General features: G+C 36.6%; 1 protein-coding gene across 2 annotated transcripts in view; it reads right to left on the reverse strand.

Moving 5' to 3' along the window:
• The window catches only part of CNTNAP5 (contactin associated protein family member 5), a 1056232-nt gene that overhangs the window by 493798 nt on the left and 538190 nt on the right, over positions 1–24244 (reverse strand). Inside the window, exon 7 of one of the 2 annotated variants that reach the window (XM_054575031.1) lies at positions 11580–11720. In XM_054575031.1, the coding sequence (XP_054431006.1) occupies positions 11580–11720 (141 nt within the window). Of the gene's footprint in view, positions 1–11576; positions 11721–24244 lie in introns of both variants that reach the window. The other variant, XM_054575030.1, reaches the window with a different exon arrangement.

The following is a 24244-nucleotide window of genomic DNA, read 5'->3' on the forward strand; positions in this document are numbered from 1 at the left end:
TTAAAGGCAGGTACAGCCCTAAATCATATCAAGCAGTTCATGGGGACAATTAGGCCTGGAAAAGGAATGCATTAAATCCTATGAAACTTACTTTGCTAAGAATGCCCTGGAGTTAATGAGTACTGATGTTGGGGACCACTTTGTGAGGCATTGGGAACTGTAGCCCTGCAAAAGAATACATTGTATCCACTGAAGCTTGCTCTGCTTAGCACTGCCCTGATAAGGAAAAACAAAACAAAACAAAAACAAAAACAAAAACAAAAAAACAAACAAAAAAAGGTGTTTAACTCACAGCAAGGAGATAAATTCTGAGCCCCAAAAACTGCCATAATGAGCATTTGGTGCCAACTTGTCTTACAGACCTTGATTTAAGACAAACCTCTGTCTTCAATTTATTATCTATAGTCTTTTGATATAGATTGATAGACTTTATATGCATGCTATAAACCCCTGCATGTATCACTCTCAATAAAAACCACTTCTAGGGAAGGGCTCAGGGGGTGCTCCACTAGAGGGAATCACCAACCCCTTCACCTCACAGGCAAACTGTGTCTGGTACAGTTTCTTTCCCCATCCGTGGAGACCCAGAACCCCTCTGTGGGACAGAGCCCCTCCCCCCTCATAAGACCATAGCCAACTCCTAGACAGTCATGTTGCTCCTCTGGGAAACGTGATACAATACCAGAAAGGAGAGCTCAGAGAAAGCATCCTTTATTATGAAGTGGAAGGTATAAAATTAATCTTTTTCAAGAAACTAACTGGACAATACATTTCTTATTAATATAATAATTCACATTACAGATACTGTGCACATACTTCAATGGGCCATTCACTTCCTGATAGTTTACTATATTGTAGTATATTAACATAGGAAGAAAGATTTGAGAAAGAATAGTGAGGTATTTTTTATATCTATTTTGTTGTTAATTTTACTGCATTTTGATAGGTGAAGAATCACCTTGTAGTTAAACCGAGCTATAAAGGCTAAATGGAATTATCTCTATGGAACAGTTGTTAAATCTCCAGGGAGTGGGCAGGTCCCACAAAAAAGTAATGACAAACTGCAATGGGGATGCTGCCCAAATGCAGCCTGCTGAAGAGGTCTGTGCTGGATGAAGCCAAGGCCATTGCTCCCTTGAGCCTGAAATCTCATTTTGTAATTTATGGGTATTACCATACACTTGTTGCCTGATTTGTTGGCTTCTCAATTCTCCTGCTAAACTCTGAAATTCCCAAGACTCAATAACTGTGCCTGTAAACACTGGAAAAGGACCAAAGCATCGTTTCTTTCAAAAGTCCTCACTTAGCACAGCAGAGACTTAATGACATGGAGCAAAGCTGATTTTATAGCTTATACTGTGTCTTTGGGGGAATTTTTAGCCTGACTAGGGGAATAAAATGTTTTGTACTTGTAATTAAGAGTGCAAACCATTTCTTCCAACATGGAATTCTAAAGGAATAGAAAAAAAAAAAAGATTCTGTGTGTGTATACTGATGTGAAGTCTCACTTAAGCAAGGTGATGAAAGTAATTTTGGGGAAAAACAATGCTTATCCCCCCTTTACAATGCAAAGGTTAAAACTAAAGATTGTTAAATTATAAAATAAAACAGTTTTCTTGAGATTTTTTCCAAGTACACTACTGCTAACTGGATTCTTTGTGCTTCATATTAACAATACTACCAATTAGACTCTAAGGAATAAAGTATGCTAGCAAAGTTTTAGGAAACTTGGAAAGTGCTACAGCAGTTTACAATCAACAAAACACTTATTAAAGTTTTAGGTTCTCTCAGAAAAGGAGATGATGAGCCTGCCAATATTTCAAAATTTGTGTTTTTTTTTCACTTGTTCTCCAGTATGTCTCTTTTTTCTGCATTTGTGTGCTCACTGAATTATCTAATATATTTCATCATCAATATATTGTCTAATGCATAATATCTATGGATATTTCCTCTATAAATGTTGCCATAGGGATCTTATTTATATATAATGTCTTCAAAGAACCCCAGTATATGAGCAATGAATGTAAGCAGTACTTATAAAGCTCCTTGTTTTTCAAATTGTTCTGCCAATTCTTAGTACAGTGGCAGGTAGTGCTTCCCTTCAGATATGATGATGGCCATGATATTAATCTAAGCTAAACTCCTAGTGTATGATCCCACTGCATTTGAGGATGGAACTCAATGAAATTGGTACATTAAAAAATATTTCCTGGGACTAATAATGGGGAATGGGTGGACATAGTTGCTTTACATGGCCCAGTCTCCTGACCTAAACTCAAGAAAAATGTCATTATCAGTCTAAAGTTTAACTTGACTAGAAGATAGGCAACCTAAGCACATGTAGGGGGGAGAATTGTCATGAGTCAAGGAATGGGTAGGTAATGGCAGAGGGTCTCCTAAAACCATGGACAGGGAACTAAACACTACTTAGTACAATTATTATTATTCAGAACTAACAAAGTCAGACATTTGGCTCAACCTTTTAAAATGTTGACAAAATTTAACCCAAATATTATTTCCTCCAAGCAGTTCTGCCTCACAGCATAGAATCCAATGATCACATTTAAAAAAGTGTATTAACTTATGGAACCCCCAAATTGAAAATATTCATTACAGTTTATGATTGTAAAAAAATAAACATAAAGATCATTTAAATCTCAGTTTGACCAGGTAATCCAATAACCAAATTGAAAATAGAATCAGGTTTTTCCTATCCATGACAGAATGGCTTACGCTTGTCATGGGTTTTAAAAGAATGTCAGTTTAAGGGACTTCTGCTTCTGGGAAGATGAAGTAGTGTGATTTTCCATATTTCTACCACTTAGTGCATCTTCAAATTCTAGACATTATGTGGAAAAGAAACCTAATAAGAATATGACTGGCAGAGAGAAGAAAGCCAGCATATATAATGATCTTGAGACCCAAAGAACAATAGTGGTAAGTTCCCTAGATTTTATTTTGTCCTTAAATATCCAAAACTTATTTCTGAAGAAGGTAATAATCCAGAGAGAACAACGGGTGCAGAAAAAATTCAAAACTACAAATCCGTTCTCTGTAATCAAAGGACCAGGAAAAGGAAGCATAGTAAGTCAAGACACCTTTAGACAATAACTGTTCTATGCCAGCCAAGCCCAAAAGAAAACCTATGGGTTTTGGGGGCAAGATGGAGGAAGAATAAATGGAAGTCACACTGACCTCCGCTCAGCACCAATCTGGAAATGCAACTAAATTGTGGAGAAATCACCTGGAACAAACAACTGAACATCTGCGAGAGAGGAGCCTTGTAACCTTGGCCAGACAGAGGATTCAGCTATATAGCATAACCTGACTGGTAAGAAATGCAATACAGACTCAGGAAGCCAGGCTGGATGTCTATGAGTGGTAGCAGCACAGGGATATTTAAAAAAAAAACAGTAGGGTCCCCCTGAAAAGAGTGGGGTTTAAACCAGAAGCCAGGAACTCCCGCCTGCAGCACCAGAGCCCAAAAAATACACAGAAAACAGCCAGCTGCAAAAGGGAGCAGGGTTGCTCTCTGCCAGAAAAAGGCTGGTGGAGATGCAGAGAGCCCTTTAAAGACCCAATGCATAAGTTTTCATTAGGAGCCATGTAACCTGGGCTCTGACAAAGGTGGAGGTAGAGTGAACTAAAAATCCCTGAGAGAGACTGGGGAAGGAGGTTGGGGAAGAGGACTGAAAAAGGTTGGGGAAGAAGACTGAAGGAATAGCTAGTACTGACTCCTGCCCCATGTGGCAACAGCCATCTTGCTCAAGCAGACCAGTCCACTCAGTAGCAACAGCATGAGAGGACACAATAGCCCTGCTTCCAGGAGTGGCTCTGCCCTGCCCTGTAGTGCCTAAACCTAACTGCTGAGTGCAGAGAGACTAGATTAACAACTGAAGAAGACAGCCAAAGACAATAATTCATGGAAGTCTTGAAAAGACTGCATAAGGTCATGTGGGGTCAACATCTGATATCATTAGAGGCAGATAGAGAAAGAAAAAATAGCAGTCTCCTACCATAGAAATTAATACCACAAAGTTAGGAAGTCAAGCCAGATCAATTTAAAAGCAAAAATAAAAAAGAAGAGTCTCCCACACAGCAATTTTTTCACTGATATGTCTCCTAAAGCAGGGGACATAAAGGAAAGAATAAACAAGTGGGACCTCATCAAAATAAGAAGCTTCTGCACAGCTAAAGAAAACATCAGCAAAATGAAAAGGGAGTCAACCATATGGGAAAACATATCTGCTAACGATACATCAGATAGAGGTTTGATCTCCAAGATATATAAAGAACTCACTTGACTCCACTCCAAGATGACAAACGATCCACTAAAAAAATGGGCAAAGGACCTGGGCAGACACTTTCCCAAGGAGGAGATACAGAGGGCCCAGAGATATTAGAAAGGATGTTCAGCATCACTAGCCATCAGAGAAATGCAGATCAAAACCACCATGAGGTACCACCCCACACTGGTCAGAATGGCCATCATAAAAAGATCAAGAAACAACAGATGCTGGTGAGGCTGTGGAGAAAAGGGAACCCTAGTACACTGCTGGTGGGAATGCAGACTGGTGCAGCCACTGTGGAAAGCAGTGTGGAATTTCCTCAAAAAGCTGAAAATGGAACTGCCTTTTGATCCAGTGATTCCCCTGCTGAGACTATACCCTAAGAATATCAAAATGCCAATACAAAAGAACCTATGCACCCCAATGTTCGTAGCAGCACAATTTACAATAGCCAAGTGTTGGAAACTACCTAAATGACCATCAGTAGATGATTTGATCAAAAAATAATGGTACATATACACAATGGAATACTATGCAGCATAAAGAAAAAAAGAACTACTAAACTTCGCGACAGCATGGATGGAACTGGAGAGCATTATGGTAAGTGAAATAAGCCAGGGAATGAAAGGCAAATACCATATGATCTCACCTATTAGTAGAACCAAGCCAACAATACAAAGATGCAAGGAAAATAAGACCAGCAACACTGAAAGGAAAAGAAACCAAAAGAGACAAGAGGGAAGGAGGGAGGGAGGCGGGGACAATTAAGGGAAGGGGAAAGTCAAGGAACACATAGCAAGGACTCATGGACAAAACCAAAGGAGAAGAGCTGAGGGAGGGAAGGAGGGAGGGGGCAAGGGAAAGTGTTGGGGTGAAGGCAGAGACAAATGTATTTGAAAAAATAAATTAAAAAAAAAGAAGAGTCTCACAAACAAGGGGAAGAAAAAGAAACAAAGCACAATCGAAGTGAAAGAAGGAATCCCAACAAGGAGAACTAAATGAAATAGAGGCAAGTAAACTGTCAGATATTCAGTTCAAAATAATGATTTTAAAGAAGCTCAATGAGCCCAGTGAGCTCAGAGAGAAAAACTACAGGGAAACTGCTATGAGAAAATTACTGCAAACTATATCAGCATAAAAAGGACATAGAAACTATCAACAAGAGGCAAGAAGAAATGAAGAATACAATTTCTGAATTGAAGAACACAGTAGAAGGAATTAAAAGCAGGCCAGATGAAGCTGAGGATCAAATGAGTGAGCTGAAGGATAAGGTAGAAAAAAGTTCCCAGAAAGAGCAAGAAAATGAAAAAAGACTCAAAGAGAATGGAGAACCACTTAGGGAAATGCAGGACAACTTGAAACATAATAACATCTGTATAACTGGGATACTAGAAGGAGAAGAAGAGGAACAAGGGATAGAGAACCTGTTTGAAAAAGTCATGATGGAAAAATTCCTTAATTGGAGGACAAGAAATGTCACACAAATCCAGGAACCACAGAGGGCCCCATTTAATGGGAACCCAATGAGGCCCACTCCAAGACACATCATAATTTAGTGACAAATATCAAAGACAAACAGAGAATCCTAAAGGCAGCAAGGGAGAAACAGGTAGTAACATACAAAGGGAACCTGATAGAGCTAGCAGATAACTTCTCAAAAGAAACACTACATACTAGAAGGGTAAGGCAAGAAATACTCCAAGTTATAAAAAGCAACAGTCTGCAACCAAGACTGCTCTACCCATCAAGGCTCCCAATTAAAATGGAAGGCAAAGTGAGGAGTTTCCCAGACAAAGAAGGCTAAAAGAATACATGTCAACCAAATCAGCACTGCAAGATTTGCTAAAGGGGCTGCTTGAAGAAGATGAAGAAAAAGAGGAAGAAAGACAGGAAGACAGATACAAAGGAAGAAAAATGAATACGTATCTATCAATAATAAATTTATATGTGAATGGATTAAATGTTCCAATTGAAAAACATACGGTAGCTGAATGGATCAGAAAACATGACTGGCACATATGATGCCTATGAGAGACCACCTCAGAACAAAGGACCTACAAAGACTGAAAGTAGAGGGATGGAAAAAAAAATACTCCAAACAAAAGGACAGTGGAAAAAAAGCAGGGGTAGCCATACTTATATCAGACAAAATAGATTCCTAAACAAAGGTCATAAAAATAGACCCAGAGGGACACTTTATAATACTCAAAAGAAGAATCCATCAAGAAGATAATAAACATTGTAAACATCTGTGCACCCAACATAGGAGCACTCAAATATATTAGGAAAATCGTAGAGGACTTCAAAAAAGATATAGACAGAAACACACTGATAAGAGGGGAAAATACACATTTTTTTAAATGCATATAGAGCATTTTCAAAGATAGACAACATCATAGGACACAAAACAAACCTCAACAAATTCAAGAAAACTGAAATCATAACAAGCATTTTCTCAGACCATGAGGGCTTGAAACTGGAAACCAACCTCAAGGAGAAGACTCAAAAACATTCAAAGTCATGAAGACTGAATAGCATGCTATTGAACAATGACTGGGTCAATAAGATCAAAGAAGAAATCAAAGAGTTTCTGGAAACAAGTGAAAACAAACCTACTCTTGTCCAAAACCTCTGGGACACAGTGAAGGCAGTCATGAGAGGGACATTCATAGCAATATAGGCCTACCCAAGAAAGATAGAAACATTTCAAATAAACAACCTACCCTTCATTTTCAAAATCTAGAGAAACAATAACAAAAAAAGCCCAGAGTGAGTAGAAGGAAGGGAATAGTCAAGATCAGAGCAGAACTGAATGACAGAGAATAAAAGAATATAATGCTCTCCAGTTCCATCCATGTTGTCACGAAGTTTAGTAGTTCTTTTTTTCGTTCTGCTGTGTAGTATTTCATTGTGTATATGTACCATAACTTTTTGCTAAGTGAAATAAGCCAGGGAGCGAAGGGCAAATACCATATGATCTCACCTATAAGCAGAACCTAACCAACAATACAAAGATGCAAGGAAAATAAGACCAGCAACACTGAAAAGAAAAGAAATCAACAGAGACAAGAGGGAAGGAGGGGGGGGGGGCGGGGACAAGGAAGGGAAGGGGAAAGTCAAGGAACATATAGCAAGGACTCAAGGACAAAACCAAAGGGGAAGAGCTGAGGGAGGTAAGGAAGGAGGGGGCAAGGGAAAGTGGTGGGGGGTAGGCAGAGACAAATGTATTTGAAAAAATAAATTAAAATAAAATAAAAAAAACAATTCAAAAGGTCAGCAAATCTAGGAGCTGGTTCTTTGAAAAGATAAACAAAATTGACAAGCCTTTAAGCAGACTCATCAGGAAAAAAAGGGAGAGGACCCAAATCAGAGATGAAAGAGGAGAAACAACAACTGATACCACAGAAATACAGAGGATTCTAAGAAATTAATACAACCAACTATATGGCAAGAAATTTGAAAACCTGGGTGAAGTGAACAAATTTCTATAAAAATATAGCCTTCCAACACTGAATGAAGAAGAAGCACAAAGTCTGAATAGACTGAAAATAGCTGGTGAAATGTAAGCAATAATCAAAAAACTCCCCGCACACAAAAGTTGTGGACCGGAAAGTTTCACAGGAGAATTTTACAATACATTTAAGAAAGAGCTAGCCCGTGTTCTCAGACTATTCCAAATAATTCAAGAAGGGGGAAGACTCCCAAACTATTTTGATGAGGCCAGCACCAAAACCAGATAAAGACACAACCAAGAAGGAAAATCACAGGCCAATAACACTGATGAACATTGACGGTAAAATCCTCAACAAAACATTGCAAACCACATCCAGGAATACATTAAAAATGTCATTCACCAAGATCAAGTGGGATTCCTCCAAGGGATGTAAGGATGGTTCAATATTGGCAAATCAATAAACGTAATATATTGCATAAACAAAAGGAAAGGCAAAAATCACATGATCATATCAATAGATGCTGAGAATCATTTGATAAGGTACCTCATCCATTTATGATAAAAAACACTCAGAAAAGTGGGAATAAAGGGGGCATAACTCACCATAATAAAGGGCTGATACGAAAAACCTACAGCCAGCATCACATTCAACAGGCAAAAGCGAAAATCGTTCCCAGTAAGATCAGGAAGAAGACAAGGTTGAAAAAAAAACACTTCTTTCAACATAGCATTGAAAGTCTTAGCCACAGGGATCAGACAATAAGAAGAAATAGAAGGAATCGAAATTCACAGGAGGAAGTCAAACTGTCATCGTTTGCAGATGTTATGAAAGTGTATATAGAAAACCCCATAGACTCCAACAAAAAACTAATCAACCTAATAAGTGAACTTGGCAAGACAGTGTGATACAAGCCAATATTCAGAAATTGAAGGTATTTTTGTACACCAAAAATTAAATATCAGAATCAGAAATTAGGAAACAAATCCCATTTGCTATAGGAAAAAGAAAAATAAAGTACCTAGGAATAAACTTAACTAAGAAAGTAAAAGACCTATACTCAGAAAACTACACAACACTGAATAAATAAATCAAGTAAAACACAAATAAATGGAAGCATATAACTTGTTCACGGATTGGAAGAATTGACTTCATCAAAATGTCCATACTACCCAAAGTAATTTAGAGGTTCAACACAATCCCTATTAAAATACAAATGATGTACTTCACAGATATAGAACAAACCACTAAAAAATTTTTATGTAACCATAATGATCCCAAATAGCTGCAGCAATTTTGAGAAAGAAAAACAAAGTGGGAAAGATCACAATATGTGATATCAAATTATATTAAAAGGCTGCTGTAATCAAAACAGTCTAGTACTGGCATAAGATCAGACACATAGATCAATGGAACAGAATAGAGAGCCCAGAAATAAACCCATGTCTCTATGGTCAAGTAATACTTGACAAAGGGTTCAGAAGCATGAAATTGAGTAAAAATAGCCTCTTCAACAAATGGTGTTGGGAGAGCTGGACAGCTCTATGCAAAAAATTGAAATTTGACAACCAACTGACACCATACACAAAAATAAACTCAAAGTGGATAAAATAGTTAAATACAAGTCGTGACACCATAAAATTCCTAGAGGAAAACAAAGGCAGGAAACTCTTAGATATCTCAAGCAACTGATATCTAGGGGGACATATTTTCACTGATATGTCCCCTAGAGCAAGTGACATAAAGGAAAGAATAAACAAGTGGGACTTCATCAAAATAAGAATGTTCTGCATGGCTAAAGAAAACAGCAAAATAAAAGGGAATCAACCATTTGGGAAAATATATTTCCCAGTAATACCTCAGACAGTGGTTTGATCTCCAAAATATTTAAAGAACTTACAAGACTCCACTCCAGGTGGAAAAAAACAACAACAAAACAATCCAATTAAAAAATGTGCAAAGAAACTGAACAAATACTTCTCCAATGAGGATTTAAACAGGGCCATTGACATATGAAATGATTTCAGCATCACTACTCATCAGAGAAATGTAAATTAAAACCATAATGAGATACCACTTCACACAGTTCAGAATGGCCATCATAAACAAATCAACAAGCAAGTGCTGGCAAGGTTGTGGAGAAAAGGGAACCCTAGTACACTGTTGATGGAAATGCAGAGTGCTGTAGCCACTGTGGAAAACAGTTTGGAATTTCCTCACAAAGCTGAAAATGAAACTGCCTTCTGACCCAGCAATTCTGCTGCTGGGATTATACCCTAAGAATCTTTAAATACCAGTTTTAAAGAACCTATGCACCCCAATGTTCATAGCAGCACAATTTACAATATCCAAGTGCTGGAAGCAGCCTAAGTGCCCATCAATAAATTAGTGGATAGAAAAACTGTGGTACTGTACTTTACACAAAGACAGAAAGAGCTACTACCCTTCACAGCAATATGGATGGAACTGCAGAGCACTATGGTAAGCGAAATAAGCCAAGGGGTGAAAGAAAAATACGGTATGATCTCACCTACAAGTGGAATGTAATCAACAAACCAAAGAGCAAGAAAAATATAACCAGCAACATTGAAAGAAAAAAGTAACTGACAGTAAGGAGAAGAAAGGAGGGAGGTGGGTAATTGGGAAAAGAAGGGGTAGGGTCGAATCAAGGAACATGCATAGAGGACCCATGGTCAAAGCCAAAGTGGGGAATGATTTAGGGTGGGAAGTCAGGGGTGGGGCACGGAGAAGAGGTGGTGGGAAAATAGAGACAAATGGATTTGAACAATTAAAAAAAAATAGAAAGAAAAAAACCCTGCGAAACTGGTCCCACTTCTATCCAGCCATGCTATAACAGGTGCTCAGAGCTTCCAGCTAGGTGTCAGAGATGACAAAGTAGGAAGCCTGGACTTTATTCCTTGACAACATATAGCAATCCTCTTCCTGTAGCAATGTAGACCGCATGTCCAGCAGAACCTGGACCTCTACCCCTGCTCAGCAGTAATGAAGAACCCCAACCACTCCTTTCAGGGTTAGTATCAAGTTGGCTTAGTGGGGAGTCAGGACTTTTACTGCAGTCCAGTGATAACAAGAAAAGAAAATTATCGTAAACAGAGAAGAACATTATACATGGATAAAATGGCCAATCCATGAGGAAGACAAAACAACCTTTACTGTGTATGTACCAAACAACAAGGCTATACCATATGTGATGTAAAAAACTGCTAGAAGTGGAAGGAGAAATAGACTACTCCACAATCATAGTTGAAAATAATACTAGTCTGTACCAATCATGTACAAGGCACTCTTGTAGCTTTTTTGAATGCGTTAGTGACAAAGAACAAGACAGGTCTGTCCCTCATGAAACTCACGGTCTATTGGAGAGAACAAATACTTACTAGTTAAAAATTATTTAACTTGCCAACATGGTAAATGTTGAAGAGGGAATCTCAAAATGCCCCAAAGTTCAACCTTTCATTCAAAATGCCCTATTTTAAGTGTCAACAATAAGAGTTCAACACAGTATTTGGTTCTGTTGTTTCATTTCCAATAGGTAATAAAGAGAATCATGTTAGCCCAGTTCAGACTGCAGAAATTACTTGCAACTTCTGCACAACTCCATGACCAGGAACATGAAATTGTCCAGGTACCTCTAGTATGTTTGTTTCTCCTAATGATGCAATCCACACTGACCCAATCCCTGCATTTCATCCTGCTTGCTATGAAAGGCTAATGGGACCTCTAAAAGGGTGCTAAACATATATTGTGAAGAGGTAACAAAGAGGGGGGGTTGTACAGGGTTAGAAACTGTCAAGCTGAAAAGATATTGACTTACCACGATGTAAATTTGATGCTTTCGCCTTTTAGCGAGGTCAATTATGTTGACTCCATTGTAGTAAAGGTTTTCAATACATCCCTGGAAGTTTTTCTTTAAAAAGGTCCCAGGTTTGCCTGGTACTGGAATTCCTCCAAAACTAAGCTTTATGAGGAGGAAAAAACAAGACAAAATAGAACACCTGAGTTATAACTTCTGAAGGAACAGGAAAGCAAGTGAATTTCAGTAGATTCAGTTGTATGCATGAGACAAGTAGCTCAAATATTTATAGGTGCAACTTGATTATACATTTAAAAGAATACCGATTAGTCCATGTATAAACAACTATAATTGATTGCTTTTTATGAGTTTACTTTACAAAACTACTTACTTCTCTGGACCATTTTAATACTAAATAAAACATTGTTTTAGAGAGGAAGAGAAAAATAAAAGAAAATCAACATTTTTATATTCATCTCCAATGCTTACTTCTTAGTGAATATGGCCAAACTAAAGCCAAGAGACCAATGAAATATACCTCTATTCAGCTACCTACATCATACCAAGAAACTTATGTGCACAGTCACAAATTATTTTCTGTAAAGATGAAAAATAGGAAACGTTTCAAATAGACTATGAAGTTTCTTAAAGGAAATAATCAAGAATTAATATGACGAAATCTCACTTATTTGTCAATAGTGCTATTAAACATTTCTGATAAAATGGGAAATGAAAATAAAGTATGAGAATATTAAAATATGTAATAGTTACAACTGGATGTAAAGTTCAAGGTCAACCAGAAATTGTGCTTACAATGGCCTACAAAAGTGTAGCACTTTGATTAGGTCTGTTCAGTTAAGAGGTCGGGGTGCTGGACTTCAACGCTTCAGTCTCAAGCCCTATCTTTTAACCCTTGTGCATATCGCCTTGCCTCTAGTTTCTATTTCTGGTTCAAGAGAGTAACCCGCTCAGTGAATCAGGCCTCAGGCTAAGGTGAACTCTGTGTCCTAGTTTGCCTAACACTTTCTCTTTTTTTAAAACTGAAAGTGCCATCACCTCAGGATACCCTTAGTCTTACACAAACAGCCACGCACCATTTGGTGAGTTTCTGCAATCTGCCTGCAGAGAAGAAAAGGAGGAGGGATGTACAATGCAGCAGCAGAAATCACCACTATTTTCTCAACAGCATAAACCATCTCTTCCTATTTTCTCTCCTAGAGCAACTGCACATTCTCAAGCTAAAAAGCAGGTTTTACACCTAAATACAAGTTGAAATTTTACTGGCTATATCCAGACCTCTTTTTTAATTATTGTTAGTGTTGCTGTTGATCCAAATCTGATCAATTGCTAGCCTATGGTTTCTGTCTCTAAATAGGTATCTTTTTACAGACTCACAGAAATCAGGTGCTGACACATTTTGACTGGTTCAACATATATTTATAATTTTTTGTCTGAATAAGTGTACGGTGCTTTTACCTCAGATTATTTAGACAATGGTTTAAATCATGTATATTTTAACATTCAAGCAAGGAATTCATTGGAAATTCTAAATTTGGTTGCCCTTATACAGCCAGGCACGTGGAGTTCCTGCTAAAAACTGATACTGTAGAGGGCCCGATTGGGTCTATCATCTGGTTTCATCCAAACTCATGGGAGGGAATGTTTGGAGTCAATGAGGGAAGGACCTTTCTAAACCTTGGTCTTCCTCTACAGCATCTCAGAGCTCCCTCCCTAAACAGCTCTGAAACTGCTGTGAGACCCTGCACTGTTTGTTTTCTTCCTAGTCTGCCCTCCTGTTAGTGGACCATGGGCCCAAGGGCTGCAGAGTGACCAAAGAGCAGCCACTTACAATGTGGACAGAGCCTGGGCATGTGGGATATATCTGTCAAGGTACACTTGTCAAAGTATAGAGAAGAGTGTATTTTATTCAAAATTTGTTAGCTTATTTTTAACTCTTCAAATATTTAAACTTCCAATACGTAGGGCTCCATTTGCACACTTGCCTCAGGTCCTACAAGCTTCAACTGGAGCCCGGCTAACTTTTTGCTGTTTTACTGACATTTACAATAATTTAGCCTAAATTCAGCAAGCCTCAAAAGTCTTACTAGGTAATTGAAACCTATTCTACCACCCTATAGTAGCTAAACTAGAATAAAATTTTTATTTTATTTTTTAGTTCTTTTTAGTAAAAAGATGATCTTTGTGTGTATACTACTACTATTGAAATATTCCCTTGCTCATGTTCCACACAATTATTTTATTTTCAATATATATTTAACTGTAGTCTTTTATGTTTCATTTCACTGCTATAAAACCTGAGCAAACATAAAATTAGCGAGTCCACAAATCACATCCTAAATTTGAAACTAGAAATAATAGCTCCAAGTAATTGTTTAAATCATGTATATTTTATGTTTCAAGACTTGAAATTATGCAGAAGCCAGGATAAGGGCCAGAACTTTCTTGAATCTTGAGGGAATAATCCTCCTTCAGAGAGAAAGCCGGACTACCAGTCCTGACAGAAGGATTTCCAGTCCAATGGCCACATACCTGGGCTCAAGTCCTGTGTCTCTTACTTTGGCTATTGGGGAAGAGGGATGGGATGCTCAACAGCACCTTGTCTTGGTTTTACGTATGTGATAAAAGACAAAATAGTCTCTTTCACAGGCTGTTAAAGGGATTAAACAAAACCACAAAATGTCATTCAAAATAAGAACGATTCTTTCTTCAATTTTTTAAAATCTTTTTTTTAAATTGTACAAGTACAATTGTCTCCATTTTCCTGCCACCACTTTCCCCTTCCCCACCCACCCCCTCCTTCCACCCTCAATCCTTCCTCACTTTGGCTTTGTCCATGAATCCTTTATAGATGTTTCTTGACTTGATCCTTCCCCTTTTTTTCCCTGTTACCCGTTACCCAACTCCCTCCTCCTCTCTGGTTACAGCTCATTTGTTTTTTCTTTCAGTGGTACTGGTTATATTTTCCTGGCTTATATGTTTAGTTCATTAGGCTCCACTTACAGGTAAGATCAAATGGTATTTGTCTTTCACCAACTGGCTTATTTTGCTTAGCATAAGGCTATCCATGCTGTTGTGAAGGGTAGAAGTTCCTTCTTTTTTTCAGCTCTGTAGTATTGCATTGTGTAAATGTAACAGTTTTTTGATCCACCCCTTTACTGATGGGCACTTAGGTTGCTTCCAGACTTGGCTATTGTCATTTGTGCTCCTATGAACATTGGGGTGCCTAGGTTCTTTTGAAGTGGTGTTTCAGTATTCCTGAGGTATAATCCCAGCAGTAGAATTGCCGGATCAAAAGGAAGTTCCATTTTTAGCTTTTTCAGGAAATTTCACACTATTTTCCACAGTGGCTGCACCAGTCTGCAATCCCACCAACAGTGCACTAAGGTTCCTTTTTCTCCACAACTTCGCCAGCACTTGTTGTTTGTTGATTTCTTTATGATGGTTAATCTGACCAGTGTGAGGTGGTATCTCATTGTGGTTTTAATTTGTATTTCCTTGATGGGTACTGATGATGAGCATCCTTTCACATGTTTCTGGGCCCTGTTTATGTCCTCCTTGGAGAACTGTCTGTTCATATCCTTACCCCATTTTTAATTGGATTTTTTATCTTCCTGGAGTGGAGTCTTGTGAATTTTTTATATATTTTGGAGATCAAAATCCTGTCTGAGGTATCATTGGCAAATATATTTTTCCATAGAGTTGGCTCCCTTTTCATTTGTTGATGTTTTCTTTAGCTGTACAGAAGCTTCTTATTTTGAATAAGTCCAATTGTTTACTCTTTCATTTATGTCCCATGCTCTAGGGGATATGTTGGTGAAAATATTACTGCGTGAGATATCTGAGTTCCCTGCCTATGTTCTCCTCTAGGACTTCTATAGTGTCATAACTTATATTTAAGTTTTTTATACATCTTGAGTTTATTTTTGTGTATCGTATCAGTTGGTGGTCGAATTTCAATTGTGCATGTAGCTGTCTAGTTCTCCCAACACCATTTGTTGAAGAGGCTATTTTTACTGTATTTTATGATTCTGAAAACTTTGTCGAGCATTAATTGACCATAGAGACATGGGTTTATTTCTGGGTTCTTTATTCTGTTGCATTGATTTATGTGTATGTTCTTATGCCAGTATCAGATTGTTTTGATTACAGTCACCTTGTAATATAGTTTTATGTCGGGTATTGTAATCTCTCCAAGTTTTTTTTTTTTTTTTTATTCTCACAACTACAGCAACTATTCAGGGTCATTTATAGTTCCATATATATATTTTTGAAATGTTTGTTCTATGTGAAATATGTCATTGGTATTTTCATAGGGATTGCATTGAATGTATAAATTGCTTTGGGTAGTATGGACATTTTGACGATTTTAATTCTTCCAATCCATGAACAAGGTATATGCTCCCATTTATTAGTGTCTTCCTTAGTTTCTTTCTTCAGTGCTGTATAGTTTTCTGAATACAGGTCTTTTTATCTCCTTTTAGGTTTATTCCTAGGTACTTTATTTTTCTTGCTGCTATAGCAAATGGGATTTTTTCCATATTTCTGCTTCTGATATTTCATTGTTAGCATTAAAAAATGCCTTTGATTTCTAAATTTTTACTTTGTATCCTGGTGTTTTGCCAAGTTCACTTATTAGGTCAAGTAGTTTTTTGGAGGAGTCTATGGAGTTTTCTATGTGTACTCTCATGTCATCTGCAAACAATGATAGTTTTACTTCCTCCTCTCCAATTTGGATGCATTTTATTTCATTTTCTTGTCTAATCACTGTGGCTAAGAATTCCAATACTATGTTAAACAGATGTGGTGAAATTGAACAACTTTGTCTTGTTCCCAATCTTAGTGGGAAAGCTTTTAGTTTTTGCCTGTTGAGTATAATGTTGGCTCTAGGTTTTCCTCTATGGCCTTTATGGTGTTGAGGTATGCCCCTTTATTCCCCCTTTGCTGAGCTTTTTTAATCATAAATGGATGGTGTACCTTATCAAGTGCTTTTTCTGCATCTATTGATATGATCATGTGATCTTTGTCTTTCTTTTTGTTTATGTGATGTATTATGTATATTGATTTGTGAATATTGAACCATCCTTGCATCCCTGGGATGAATCCCACTTGATCATAGTGGATGATCTTTTTAATGTAGTACTGAATGCAGTTTGCCAATATTTTGTGGAGGGTTTTAGCACCTAGGTTCATCAATGATATTGGCCTGTAGTTTTCTTTCTTGATTGTGTTGTTATCTGGTTTTGGTATTAGGATGATGCTGGTCTCATCAAAAGAGTTTATGAGTCTTCCCTCTTCTTAGATTTTTTGGAGTAGTCTGAGAAGGACAGGGGCTAGCTCTTCCATAAATGTTTTGTAAAGTTCTCCTGTGAAACCGTCCAGCCCAGGGTTTTTGTGTGCAGGGAGTTTTTTTATTACAGCTCTCAATTTCACCAACTGTTATTGGTTTGTTTAGGCTTTCTGCTTCTTCTTCATTCAATGTTGGAAGTTTATATTTTTTTATAAATGTGTCCATTTCATTGAGGTTTTCAAATTTCTTGTCATATAATTTCTCATAGTAATTTCTGACAATCCTTTGTATTTCTGTGGTATTAGTTTTTATTTCTCCTCTTTCATTTCTGATATTGATTTTAGGGTCCTCTCCCATTTTATCTTCATGAGTCTCCTTTTTAAAATCTAGTCGATTTTGTTTAATTTTTTGAGGAACCAGATCCTGGATTTGCTGATCTTTTGAGTTGTTCTTTTAGTCTCTTTGTCATTCAGTTCTGCTCTAACATTGACTACTCCCTTCCTTCTACTCACTCTGGGCTTTGTTTGTTTTTGTTTACCTAAATTTTGAAGATGTAGAGTTAGGTTGTTTATTCAAAATGTTTCTATCTTTCTTAAATAGTCCTGTATTGCTATGAATGTCCCTCTCATGACTGCCTTCACTGTGTCTCATAGATTATGGACTATTTTGTGTATGTTTTCGTTTATTTTTCAGAAACTTTTTGATTTATCCTTTGATCTCATTATTGACACATTCATGCTTTAATAGCATGCTATTCAGTCTTCATGAATTTCAATGTTTTTTAGTTCTTTCCTTGAGGTTGGGTTCTAGTTTTAAGCCCTTGTGGTCTGAGGAAATACTTGTTATGATTTCAGTTTTCTTAAATTTGTTGATGTTTGTTTTCTGTCCTATGATGTGGTCTATCTTTGAAAATGCTCTATGTGCCTTGGAAAAGAATGTGTAATTTTCTTCTTTGGGATAGAAGATTCTATATATGTCAGTTAAGTCCATTTGATCTAATGCGTCGTTCAGTTCCACAATATCCTTGTTGATATTTTGCATGGAAAATCTATCCATTGTTTTCTTGGGGTGTTAAAATCGCCTTGTATCATTTGTTTCTGTCTATATCTTTCCTCAAGTCCTCCAAGATTATCCTAATGTATTTGAGTGCTCCTATGCTGGGTACATAGTAGTTTACAATGTTTAAGTCTTTTTGATGGATTCTTTCTTTACGTATTATGAAGTGTCCTTCTGGGTCTCTTTTATGGCCTTTGTTTTGAAATCTATATTGTCTGGTATTTCTATTGCTACCTCAGCTTTTCCTTCCTGTCCATTTGCTTGTAATATTTTTTTTTCCATCACTTTACTTTCAGTCTTTGTAGTCCTTTGTTTTGAGGTGGATCTCTTGTAGGCAGCATAGGTGCCGGTTATGTTTTCTAATCCATTTAGCTAGCCTATGTCTTTTAATTGGAGCATTTAATCCATTTACATATAAATTTAATATTGATAGGTATGTATTCATTTTTTCCCTTTGTACCTGTGTTCCTGTCTTTCTCACTCTTTTTCTTAATCTTCTTCAAGCAGTCCCTTTACCATATCTTGCAGTGCTGGTTTGGTGGAGGTATATTCTTTTAGCCTTCTTTTGTCTGGGAAACTCCTTACTTTGCCTTCCATTTTAATTGATAGCCTTGCTGGATAGAGCAATCTTTATTACAGGCCTTTGCTTTTTATTCCTTGGAATATTTTTGCCACTCCTTTCTGGTTTGTATTGTTTTTGTTGAGAAGTCAGTACTAGCCATATTGGGGCTCCCTTGTATGTTACCATCTGTTTCTCCCTTGCTGCCTTAGGATTCCTCTTTGTCCTATTTTTTGCTATTTGATATTTGCTATTTTAATGATGATGTTTCTTGGAGTGGGCCTCATTGGGTTCCTTTAAAATGGGACCCTCTGTGTTTCCTGGACTTGTGAGTCTTTTTCTCTCCTCAAATTAGGGAAGTTTTCTATCATTACTTTTTCAAACAAGTTCTCTATCCCTTGTTCCTCTTCTTCTCCTTCTGATATCCTTATTATACAGATATTATTATGATTCAGGTTGTCCTGCATTTCCCTAAACATCTCTTCATTTTTTTTTTAGTCTTTTTTCATTTTCTTGCTTTTTCTGGGAGCTTTTCTGCACCTTTTCCTCCAGCTCAGTGATTTATTCCTGTTTCATCTAGCCTGGTGTTGATTCCTTCTACTTTGTTTTTCAATTTAGAAATTGTATTCTTTACTTCCTGTTTTCTCCTCTTGATAATCCCTTTGTCTTTTTTCATGCTGGTATAATTTGCAGTAAGTGCCTTATAGATTCCCTGTAGTTTTTGGTAATTCTCTCTGAGCTTACTGAGCTCATTAAGATTCCTTAGAATAATTGTTTTGAACTCAATATCTGATATTTTACTTGCCTTTCATTTAGTACTCATTCTGCCGATTCCTCCTTTCCTTTCCATTGTGGGTTGTTCCTTTTTCTTCCCATTTTTTGTGAGACTTTTCTTCTTTGCTCCTGCTTCTTAAATTGACCTGTTTTGACTTCTTGACTTTGTGGTATGAGATGCTATGGTAGGAAAACTGTGAAATTCAGTTGTGCAGTCTCTGGTTTCCTGAAATTGATGCTCTTTTGATGCCTTTTATGCCATTTATGCTGGCTCTCTGGAAATGATTGGGTTCTGATTCTGTATGGTTGTTCTTTGGTGGGCCTTCCCTCCGCCTGGTTGACTAAGGTCCATCCTGCCCACCATGTCTTTTATGTTTTGTGCATATGTAGTCAAACTGTGCTGAAGCTGATTCTTCTTTCTACCTGAGGTTATAAGGCTTCTCTCTTTCTATTGTTTAGTTGTTTGTTCCATGTGATTTCTCCATAATTTAGTTGTAATTCCAGACTGGTCTGGAAGGACGTCAGTGTGACTTTCATTCACTCCTCTGCCATGTTGTCTTCACTCTTTCTTCCATTTTTTTCCTTATTACTTCCACTTCACATTTGCTTATTTTTTTCTTATTTTCTTCTTCTGTTTATTTTACTCCATGTAAGCATTCTACTTTAGCTTTGCTACAGATTTTTCAAAGAATAAAAGGATCAATATTATTTATACTACCACATGATTTGGATGACAGTTTCCCTAGTGATCTGCAGTATTTCAATAACCAAATAAATTAGTTGTATTGTGTCCAGGCAGTGTTTTAATTATGTCTGTCCTGTGACAGAAGCAATGTCAAATAAAGTAAGAGTGACAAAAAGAGTTGACCTCTGAGCATGGGGGAAGTATTAGGAACTTCTTATGGGAAGCAGGGCATAAATAGTTATCTTCTGTAATTCACAAAAGGAAGCTTTCTTGTGTACTTAACAAATATTTACTGAGTGTTATATATGAGAGACAGTCCTCAAGAAAAATGAAAGGAAAAAGGAATAGCTCTACCCTTATGATGGGCTTAGATTCTATGGCTGTGGTGAACATGATAAGATGATTAAAATATATATAAATTTAATAACATCATAAGTGGTGTGTTTTTGAAAACTATAAATAAAAATCAAATGATGTAGTTTTAGAAGTAATTATAAGAAATATCTTTTAGTCATGTATTTTATGGTCTTGGTTTCTTAAAATACTTTTTTTGCATGTCATAGAAAATTTAAAAAGTTTAAAAACAATATAAAGTAAAAATTCAGACTCTTTATTCATTGAACGTACTCTCTTATCTGCCTTTTCCATCTCATTAGTATCCTTCTCGATATTTTTGTCTCTCTGTGCTTTCAATTCTATACATTCTTTTCTATATTTTAAACACAGGTAGCAATAACCCTGCAATGGATAATGATTTTTTATTTTCATTTAATAATTTATATTGGTGATGGTTTATATAAGAACAAGTAGGGCTGCCTCATCCTTTTTAATGGGTACTTAATATTTCTGCATGTGTTTCTCAAGCAAACACAGATAATAACATGGTAAGCCCAAGTTCAAGGCCTGCCTGATGGGCTGGCAAAGATAAAGGAGAAAGAGCTACTTTTCAATTCGGATGGTTTTGATTTACTCAGACAGAAAAGGGAAAAATGGCCAAGTACTGCACCTGCTCATGGTTCCTGTCACACACACCAAAAAAAGACAATACAAAAACAAAACAGGTCAGGCAACAACAGCACACGCAGTGGGAGCCTTCTGTTGTAGAACCAATTCTGGACAGAGTAGCAATTCTATGTAGGGCAGCTCTCTTCTCCAAGGGCAGAAAGAAAGGCCTCATCAGAACCTTGGAGACAATGAGGAATTGCTATGATAATCTTACAGGGGCAGGGGCACAGTGGAGATGGACTTGGAGCTGCTCCTTGAAGGCCTCCATTCCTTGTGTTTCAGGAGAATCACAGTTGTCCTTTCCAGACCTAGGTCAGTTGTTGAGCAAGGTGTTGGCTACATGGCTATGTAGACAGTGCAAGGTCACTTGGTATATTAGAGGGTCTGTCTCCCTGTGAATGCACTAAAATTTTTTTATTAACCTCCTTTTGGTGAACTTTTGGGGAAGTTTTAATTTTTTATTTTTCCTAAAATATTGTCCATTGCATACATTTGCTTATAATTCTAGGGTAAATTGCCAGAAAGAGGATTGGTTTGAATTGTGTGTTTCCAATTTTAAAAGGTATTGCACTCTTTTTGATATTGTATAGATTGCACCCCCAAAAACAACATATAGAACACTACTGGTGCTTCTTGTTGTCCAACCCAACATTATAAAATTTTTGGTCTTTGCAATCTAAGTTAAAAATATAATTGTACCATGAATTTGCTTTTCTCTTTTTAAGTGAGGTTGAACATATTTTCATATATGGGAGAGCAATTTGTATTTTTAACATATTCATGTTCTTTACCTGTTTTTTCATTGACTTACCTTTATAAAAATAATTTGTAGAGGTCTTTTTATTTATTAATTGAATTTTAAAGTATGTTTTCAAGTTATTTGGGAGGTGATGTCATATATGCATTTTTGTGAAATAGCATGTGAATATATATTTTTTAATTTTTATATAGACAAAATCATTCATATATTGTATTTGTAGGTTTCTGAAATTTACATTGTACTTAGAAAGACTTCCCAAAATCTTCACTCATATAAATATTATCTCATATTTCTTTAAAACTTTGATAAAACTTATTTTTTAAGATATATACATACACACATTATTTTAATTATTTAGGGGGCTTGAGATAATCAAGATTTTTAACTAATAAATCAGATTAATATATATATTTTTATTCTGTAAAATGCCTTTTCAGTCTTAAGAACATGTAAATCATATACTTTAAAAGTGTTTTTAATAGTTTTGATGATTGTAAGACATTCAAAACAGGATCACTGAGTGATTTTGATAAGAAAAGACAAATACCATATGATTTCACTCACATGTGGAATCTAATGAATGAATGAACTTCTGGGATTATAAGAATCTCAGAGAAACAGAATCTTTAACATCTTAAAAATCTCTCTTTCTGAAGCCCTTCTCCTCCAGGCTGGAAAAGAAGTGAATTGCTGTAGTCATCCTCACAACCATTTGGTGAAAGTCACACAGGCTGAATGATATGAACTGGGATGACATTCTAATGAGAAGCAAAGCAATACATTATTTCTGCTTTTCATTTGTTTGATGAAAATTCTATGAGCCCTTGTCTGTTTTTACTGTCTAAGTAGGAAGATAAGCAGACAACTGTTTGCATGTGGTAAATTTCCTACTAGATGCCTCATAGAAAGACATTGTACCATTTTATTGATATCCTTAAAGTGATCGAAGAAAGAAGAATGAGAGCTACCATATTTTCTTGCCAAATATTATTACATCACACTAAAATTTGAAGAGGAAGATAGATTTGTGTAATATAATTAACCACAATGTAGAATTTGATAGGGTATAGCTCTAAAACAGCAATACATGCTCTGATAATTTTTTTTTAATTTTTTGTTTTCTATTACTATTTATTCCCCTTATATCTCCTTCCTCACTACCCCCCAGAATCACCACACAGTTGTCTATGTCCATGAGTCCCCTTTTCCTTTTTGCTCAATCTCTCCACCTCTTATCCTCCCCACCTCTTACTGTCATCCTGCTCTCTATGAATCTGTCTCTATTTTGCTTGTGGGTTCCATTCATTCATTAGATTCCACATGTGAGTGAAATCATATGGTATTTGTATTTCTTTGACTGGCTTATTTCACTTAGCATAATGTTCTCCAGGTCCATCCATATTCTTGCAAAGGGTAAAATTTTCTTCTTTTTTATGGCCAAGTAGTATTCCATTGTGTAAATGTCCCATAGTTATTTTTATCCACTCATCTATGGATGAACACCTGGGGTGCTTCAATATCTTAGCGACTTTAAATAATACTGCAATGAACATAGGGGTGCTGCTCTTTTAAATTAGTGTTTTGGGTTCTTTTGGATGTATTTCCAGAAGTGGGATTGCTGGGTCAAAATCCATTTTTAATTTTTTGAGATATCTCCATACTGCTTTCAGAGTGGTTCAACCAATCTGCATTCCCACCAGCAGTGCACAAGGGTTCCCCTTTCTCCACATCTTTGCCAGCACTTGTTTGTTGATTCATTAATGATAGCCATTCTGACAGATGTGAGATGATATCTCATTCTGGTTTTAATTGTCCTTCTTCTGATGATTAGTGACATTGAGCATATTTTCATATGTTTATTGGCCATCTGTGTGTCCTCTTGGAGTAGTGTCTATTAGTTCCTTTGACCATTTTTTTAAATTAGGTTGTTTTTTTGGTGTTAATAATAAATAAACCAGCATCTTTATAGTAAATTAATATTTGACAGAAGAAACAAGCACATACAATGGGCTAAAAATAGTTTATTCAATAAATAATGTTGGGTAATTGGGACGGATATGTGAAGAAAAAAGAAACTAGACTACCTTCTCAACCACGCACAAGAATAAATTCAAAATGGATTAAAGACTTAAATGTTAGACCTAGAAAATCCTAGAAAAAACATAGGCAGTAAAATCTTGGACAGTGTTTCTAGTAACATTTTATCTGATATATCTCCTTAGACAAGGAAGACAAAAGAAAAAAAAACTTGAAGGTTTTTGCACATCAAAGGAAACCATCGATGAGAACAAAAAGACATATTTGCTGATACATTTGATAAGGGGTTAATATCCAAAATTTATAAAGAACTTATAAAACTGGGGGGGGGGGCTGAATTCAGTTACCCTTCTAGCTGGCTGTGTCCAGGGCTCTCATGTGCACATATGAGACAGATATCAAATCAGTAACCCAGATTCTGATTAATGAACACCATTGTCATAAAATAAACTTTAGATTTAGATGTTAGTTAGCTCTATCCCTTAAAAAAAGAGTGCTAACAATG

This window comes from Pteronotus mesoamericanus, unplaced genomic scaffold (assembly GCF_021234165.1).
Source record: "Pteronotus mesoamericanus isolate MK-2021 breed Mesoamerican mustached bat unplaced genomic scaffold, CSHL_Meso_final contig_27, whole genome shotgun sequence".
Taxonomy (NCBI): Eukaryota; Metazoa; Chordata; class Mammalia; order Chiroptera; family Mormoopidae; genus Pteronotus; species Pteronotus mesoamericanus.